Genomic DNA, 7,103 nt, shown 5'->3' with positions numbered 1-7,103 from the left:
TAGACACTTGAAGAAAAGGTGTAAGAGGCCTTGGAGATAGAATCAGACCGAGGCCCAGAGAGGGGAGCCGACCAGCCTGACGCCACACAGCACTGAGTCAGAAATTGAGCATCCTTCCGTCTCTCCAGGCTTCCCACCCTCAGCCCCTCTCAAGCCCACGACTCCCAGAAGGCTTTGCAAAGCAGAGCCTCATCCACCTCGATGGGGACCCCTCCCTCGTTTCCAGCCAATCCCTGGGTAGATTTTTCTCTCTCCCCTGGGGAACCGCATCTCCTTTTCCACAGAGCCAACAAGAAAGGGGCCCCCCCCGTGGCTCCTGGGGCCGGCCACACACCGGCCACTGCGCCCTGCCCAGGTTGTGACCTCTAAGCAGAGGGTCCTGGCCCAGGCCTTCCTGTCCCCGCCCCACCCCAGAGTTTTGCCACTGGCCACAGTGAGTCCCTGGGCACCTCTCCTCCCGCTAGGAGCTCCTACTTCCTCCTCTGTCAAACGGGTTAATAATGCTTCCGTCAAATGAAGGCCTGGGTGTGAAAGTGCCTTGTCATCTGCACGGCTCTGTACAAACAGGGTGCTCCTAACTGCACCCAGAACGGCAGAAGCCGTCACGGCTGTGACTTTGGGGCCAGCAAGCCGCAAATCCAGAAGTAACCCCCTCCGCCCCGCCCCCTGCATTTGCCCTTGGCCCCCAGCCTCTCGCCACTGGGCCTTTCTCCCTCGAACACCTCCAGCCTCCTTCCTCCAGCCTCCTGGGGCTCTGCTCTCCAGGGCTTGTGAGTGGCCGATGCTCACGGTGGGGCCTCCGACAGGGGGACGCAGGCAGGAGGGGCTCCCGGGCCAGGTCACAGGCGCCCTGTCCCCCCCCCCAGGTCTGCGGGGGCTGATGATCGCAGTGATGATGGCGGCGCTCATGTCGTCGCTGACGTCCATCTTCAATGGCAGTAGTACACTCTTCACCATGGACATCTGGAGGCGGCTGAGGCCCCGCGCTGGCGAGCGGGAGCTGCTGCTGGTGGGCCGGTATGGTGGCTGGCGGGGGCGGCGGGGGAGGCTTGCCGGGCACCGGGGACAGGCTGGGACATGGGCTTCCCCAGCCGCACGATGGATGGCCCGGGCGGCCCCACCAGAGGGGGCCTTTGAGGGGTAAGTCTGAGTTTGCGGGTTGGAGGAGGGTCCATCTCACCTCCCATGTGGCTCTGCCCGCCCCCCCCACCATGGTGACAGCCCTCATCTTCGATGTATCTCTTTCTCTGAGCTGCAACTCTGAGCGAATCTCTGCCGGGGACAGTCCCCCTTCCCCAACCGTCCCAGAGATCTCTCTGTCTTCCCCCAATCTGAGCCCTTAGCCCTCCTGATAGAGGGGGCCCAGAGCCAGTTCTCAGGGGGGGCCACACTCAGGCCACAGCTGTCCCTGGCCCCCCTGAGCTTCTGCCGTTTCCTCCTAGCCCTGCTTGTCCCCTCCTTATCACCTCAGGGACTCACCCCACGATCTTTCTAGGCTCTGCCCAAGTGTCCCCTCCTCCATGTAGCCCTCCCTGATGTAGGAATGAGCCCCTCTCCCCTCTAAGCCTCCCACAGGGGACTCTTTCTAGACTCTGCCCAAGTGTCCCCTCCTCCATGTAGCCCTCCCGACTAAGGAATGAGCCCCTCTCCCCTCTAAGCCTCCCACAGGGGATCATGGTCAGACTCCTCCCACAGCACATGTGTCTCCCTGACGCCCCCCCAACCTCCGCTCCCACGAGGACGGGCAGGGGCTGTGTCTGGCCCAGCCCTCCATCCCCGTACTCAGCAGAGTACCTGGGAGTCCTTTGGGGTGAACTCTGCAAAGTTTGGGGTGAACTGAGTGTGTGCATGTGCCTGCCTGCTTGGGTCCTCTCCCGGGTCCTACCGGCCTGTCTCCCTCCAAGCCATGCAGCCCCCCACTCCGCCGGTCGAGGGCCCCAACGGCCGGTGCCTAGCTTGACCAACAGCGCAGCCTCGGGCTCTGGGCCCATGGCGCCCATCCTCAGGGCGGGGTCTCCCCCGGAGCTCCAGGCAGCTGTCCCAGCGATGCAAAACAGCCGAGCTTCTGTCAGAAGGGCCCTGTTGGGACACGCCACTCAGCAGGTGAGCGTGAGCTCATCTGCAGGCTCACCGCCTCCTCCAAAACAAGGAGCCTCTCCCTCCTGCCTTACGGGATGCTTCTGTGTCACCGGGGCCTGGCCTCTTGACCTCCTCTCCCTGCCATGTGGTTCCCCTGCCTCTCCTCAGTGGCTGTGTGGCCCCGGAAGCCCACCCTCGTCTGACAGACTCCTCCAAAGCCCTTCCAGGCTCAGCATCCGGGGACACCTGACGCCTGAGTGCCCCCTACTTCCTGCCCTCCTCAGAAGCAGGCTTCCCTCCTGCTCCCACCTGAGACCAAAGTCCTAAACTGGCCTCCCCTCTATACCAACTCACCCCCAGCCAGGGGGCTCGTGACCCTCCTTCCCACCTCTCCTACCAAGTCAAGCCCCAGCCAACCCAGGCCCTGCCAGCCTGCCTCTGGGCACGCGGCTGTGTGATGTGGGACAGGTTGCTCACCCTCTCTGGGTCCTAGTTCTCTCAGCTGCCAGTTTGGTCAGGTGGGAAAGGATCCAAGGCTAGGTGTTGGGCGAGGGTTCAGCTCTAATGCATCTCCCTCATGAAACACCCGGACCCCCGCAACACCTCCAGCCTCCTCCTGCCTAAAACAACACTATTTAAGCTGTGTTTCCTGGATTGTATGAGGTCCTGTCTCTGGAGCCTTGATCCAAGGGGATGTGGGACGTACAGAGAGAGGGGCAGCGGAGCATGTGCAGAGGACTGGGGAGGAGGCCACCATGGGTCAGGGACAGGCAGGGGCATGCCGATGACCCTGACAGTCTTATTAGGTGGGGGTGGGGCCAGAGAAACCATCGCAGACCTGGGGCAAGTGACAGTCCCACATCTGGGGCCCTGATCTTTGCCAGGCTCCTCTGCCTGGTACTTCTGCTCCTTCATTTCCCTCCCCTGCTACCCCCGTCTGTCTACCATTCTACCTTCTGCCTATTATTCGGTCCACAAATAGTGCCCGATGCCTCCCTGCATAGAGCTGAACAAGATGGGGGACCCAGAAAGATCTCAAAGCCTTCACCTCGAGCCCTTGAGGGGCTCCCCTGCAACCACGGACGACAGTCAGTCATCCTGATGGCAGTGTGTGTGTGCAGGCGGGAAGGGATGGGGTTGGAAGGCTTCCTGGAGGAGGAGGGCCTTGAGCTGAGCCTTGGAGGAGGAGGGGGTTGGGCCAGGGGGGGGGAGTTGGGGAAGGCTATTCTAGGCAGAAGGAACAGCCTCTGGGCTTGTGGTCCCCCTGGAAGGGGAAACCCTAGAGGGCAGAGGGAAGGCAAGGGCCCCAGTCCAGGCCACTCTGGAGACACCTGGCCCTGCACAGAGATGCTGAGTCCGGTGTTGGACACAGGAGCCTGTGTGGGGAGGGTGGGGTGGGCCGGGTGTTAATGGAGCCCGCCTATGCCTTTGAAGAGGGCAGTGCCCACCCGCCTGCCAGGCTAAGGGCTAATTAGCCTTAATCAAGGTGGCACCTCCTCCCTCCACCCTCCCCCTCAGGCTTGGAAGGGAAGAAAGGGAGGCAGGCGGGTAGGCAGACAGGAAGGACCCATCCCAGCGGCACACATGGCTTCGCTCGCCCTTGCTGTCCTGTGCAGGGTCCGGGAGGCCTCACCCACCACCCACCTTGGGGGTGAGCGGTGTCCAAGTGAGCCGGGACACAGGGGCGAGGGGTACTCAGCCAAGAAGGAGCAGATGGGACGCCTCACCCCAGCTCTGTCTCCTTAGCTGGCCCCCACAGCTCTTCAAGATTGGAGGAGGTCCTCCTCTGCTTAGAAGCCCTCCTGGGTTACTGCTTCCTCTGGGCCCCCTCAGCCCAGACCCCTAGCACAGGGTAACAGGCTCATCTGCTTTCTTTGCTCTGCTCTCAGTGCTAGGAAGGGACCGGGGCCCACTCGTCATTGAGTCTGGGCTTCTGGCCCAGTGCGCTGCTCTTGGGTGGGCTCCCGATGGGCGGCTGCTGACTGCAGGAAGCATGTCCCTGCGGTGGAGGGCTCCCACCTAGAGGAGAGGCAGGCAGGAGCCAAAAGGAGGAGTCCACACAGGGTAGGGAGGCAAAGGGGCTCCTCTGGCCAGAAGTCTTGGGCTTCAGAGCTGAGGAGTCCACGTCCCAACCCAGACCCAGACTGCCCAGCCCCAGCCCTTGCCCTCTTAGGACAGAGGTCATCTGCGATGGGTGCAGGTCAGCAGCCCTGGGCTACGGGCGTGAGGAGTGTGCCAGCCACAGGCCACCGCTCCTGCCAGACCCCACCAGCGTTAGAGAAACCGCCAGGGGGGCAGTCTGGCTGGAATGCGAGGGCTGCAGGTCATTCTCGAAGCCACCAAATGTTTACGGGGCACCTACTGTGTGCCAGGGGCTGGTGCGTCCAGCCCAGAAGGGGAGCCGGACAGTAAGCAAGTGGGACGAGTGCTTGAGGACAAAGGGGAGAGCCTGGGGGGGCTTGGGGGGGGGACAAGAAGGAGCAGAGAGGCTGAGTCGGGCGGCTGTACCTGCAGGTGGCCAAAGCCACAGAAGGGTTCGGGGCAGGGCAGGGCTGGCCACATCCCCAGAGGAGGGGACCAGAGGCCGGGGAGGAGGCTGGAGCTGGGGTGGCAGGGGACAGCTGGAGAGCAAATCTTAGTGACCGTGGGAGATGGGGGAGAATGAGAAAGGGTCTTGAGGGACGAGCACGCCCCACCGCCTGCCCACAGGCTGGTCATTGTGGTGCTCATCGGCGTGAGCGTGGCCTGGATCCCCATCCTGCAGGACTCCAACAGTGGGCAGCTGTTCATCTACATGCAGTCAGTGACCAGCTCCCTGGCCCCCCCAGTGACCGCCATCTTTGTTCTGGGCATCTTCTGGCGGCGAGCCAATGAGCAGGTGGGTGGGGGATGGGGAGAGCTGGGGCAGCAGACTGGACGTGGGGGGCAGACTCCGTCGTCTTCCTGCGGACGAGCTGTGTCTGGCTCCCATCTCCCACCCCACCCCTCCCCCTGCTGGCTGTGTGTGTGCTGGGGGAACCCTGGCCTCCCCCTCACGGTGCACCTGCCCCGCCTCCTCTTCCCCAGGGGGCCTTCTGGGGCCTCATGGTGGGGCTGGCCGTGGGCGCCACAAGGCTGGTCCTGGAATTCCTGCACCCTGCCCCCCCGTGCGGTGACCCAGACACGCGGCCGTCCATCCTTGGCAGTATCCACTACCTGCACTTTGCCGTCGCCCTCTTTGTGCTCAGTGGAGTCGTGGTGGTGGCCGGGAGCCTGATGACGCCACCCCCCCGGGGGATTCAGGTGAGCCTGCCCTGGCCCCTGACCCCGACCCCCGACCTTTAACAAACTTTTAACGCTGGTCCCATTCTGACCCCTGACACTCTGCGACTCCGGCATTTTCTAGCTCTGGACCCCTGTCCCTTTTTGAACTCAGCTGCTCACTTACCATCCCTGACCCCTGTCCCCGTCCGGGCCCGGCCCTGTCCTGCCACACCCCCGTCCTGCCACACCCCCCATCCAGATCATTCTCTGCAGATTGAGAACCTTACCTGGTGGACCCTGGCTCAGGATGTGCCCGTGGGAGCCAAAGCAGGTAGGTGTGTGACCCTAGGCCCTGACTCTAACTCCCACCCAAGAAGTCCGGGAGGTGGGGGCGCTGGGTGTGGCCCTGTGGCCCTCACCTGTCTCTTTGCCCTGCCCCCCAGGTGATGGCCGAATACCCCAGAAGCACACTTTCTGGGCCCGCGTGTGTGGCTTCCATGCCATCCTGCTCATGTGTGTCAACATCTTCTTCTACGCCTACTTCGCCTGATGCTGGCCTTGGGGGCAGGAAGGCCAAGCCCTGGGAGTCCTCAGGTCTCCCTCGCTTTCGAGGCCTGGAGAGGTGTGGACTCCCCTCACCTCACGACTACATGGCCAGTCAGCGTCCAGGGACTGGCTGAGCCAGCAAAGCAGGGGCCCTGGAAAGGTCGGGGGGCAATGAACAGAAAGAACGTGGTATTTCAAAAATTGCACAAAGTAGTCTTGACGGCAACGAAAATTAGATTTCCGATGACCATCCTGATACTCATTTTACTGTTTTTATTTTGAAAACATGGGCCCAGGTCAGGAGCAGCTCAGGCCTTGAAGGGTCGCTGGCCAGCCCTGGGCAGAGGGAGAGCCTAGGGCCCCCTCCCCGGGCTCTTGCCCCCATCCCACCTGCTCCCAGCTGCCATGAGATCTTCCTGTCCCTCCCTTCCCGCTCACTGCCCCCTCCTCCACCAGCCTGGCATCCAAAGCACTTTCTGAGTCCCCCTCACTCTTCCTGCTCCCAAAGGTGCCGAGGCCCTGGGCAGGTGCCCCTTGCTACCTGCTGCTGGTTGCACATTCTGTGTGGACACCCCACCTTTCCTCAAGCCAGGGTCCCATTCCAGATGCCGTTAGACCTCCCAGTCCAGCAGCGGCCCTGACTTCCCACCTGGCCTGTAGTTTCGCTGAGCTCGGGGGCCCGGGTCTGGGCAGAACTTGGACCCCAGCAAACGACAGCCAGGGCGGGCAGGTCCTCCAAGTGTCCGTGCCCCAGGCCTGCGCCACGGAGCTTGTCCATTGTGTTGGGCCTGCGGGAGAGGAGAGCCTCCCTCTGTGTCTTTCATCACTGCCCACCTCCTGTGGGTCTCCCCAAAGTGTCCGTGGTGGGGCGGGGGTGTGGGACACGCAAGTGGAGCCCAAAGTTTCATGGGGCTGCCGAGAAGTCGGTCTCCACCTGGAGTCAGTCCATCGGTCCAGGCCAACAGGTGTGCAGCCCCTATCCTGTCCCTCATCACTAAGCCACCTTCCCAGTAGCCAGCACCCCTCAAGGGGCCATCTGAGGGTGGGGCAGGTGGGCCCAGCAGAGGGTCAGCCCAAGGTGAACCCACCTACCATACGCATGGTTCCTTGGGCAGAACCCCCAAAGGCCTGCAACTTAGGAGTCCTCAACTCTCCCTGAGGTTGGGGCCATTGACGGCTGGAGGTGGGGGGGCTTCTTCCCCCAAGGGCACCCCGCAGCTGGTAGCCAAGGGGAA

The 7,103-nt window shown here is 62.8% G+C and overlaps 1 protein-coding gene across 3 annotated transcripts in view; it reads left to right on the top strand.

Moving 5' to 3' along the window:
- Nucleotides 1-6,118, top strand: part of SLC5A10 (solute carrier family 5 member 10) — a 58,402-nt gene extending 52,284 nt beyond the window's left edge. For all 3 annotated transcript variants that reach the window (XM_034989714.1, XM_034989713.1, XM_034989712.1), the window contains 5 exons: nucleotides 867-1,017; nucleotides 4,789-4,957; nucleotides 5,146-5,361; nucleotides 5,596-5,653; nucleotides 5,766-6,118. In XM_034989714.1, coding sequence (XP_034845605.1) covers nucleotides 867-1,017; nucleotides 4,789-4,957; nucleotides 5,146-5,361; nucleotides 5,596-5,653; nucleotides 5,766-5,872 — 701 coding nt within the window. In that variant the 3' untranslated portion in view covers nucleotides 5,873-6,118. The remainder of the gene's footprint in view (nucleotides 1-866; nucleotides 1,018-4,788; nucleotides 4,958-5,145; nucleotides 5,362-5,595; nucleotides 5,654-5,765) is intronic.
- Nucleotides 6,119-7,103: the final 985 nt, after the last annotated feature.

Source organism: Mirounga leonina, unplaced genomic scaffold, assembly GCF_011800145.1.
Source record: "Mirounga leonina isolate KUSES-001 unplaced genomic scaffold, KU_Mleo_1.0 Mir_488, whole genome shotgun sequence".
Classification (NCBI taxonomy): Eukaryota; Metazoa; Chordata; class Mammalia; order Carnivora; family Phocidae; genus Mirounga; species Mirounga leonina.
Note: the sequence above shows the minus strand (reverse complement) of the source record. Positions and strands in the feature narration are given on the sequence as shown.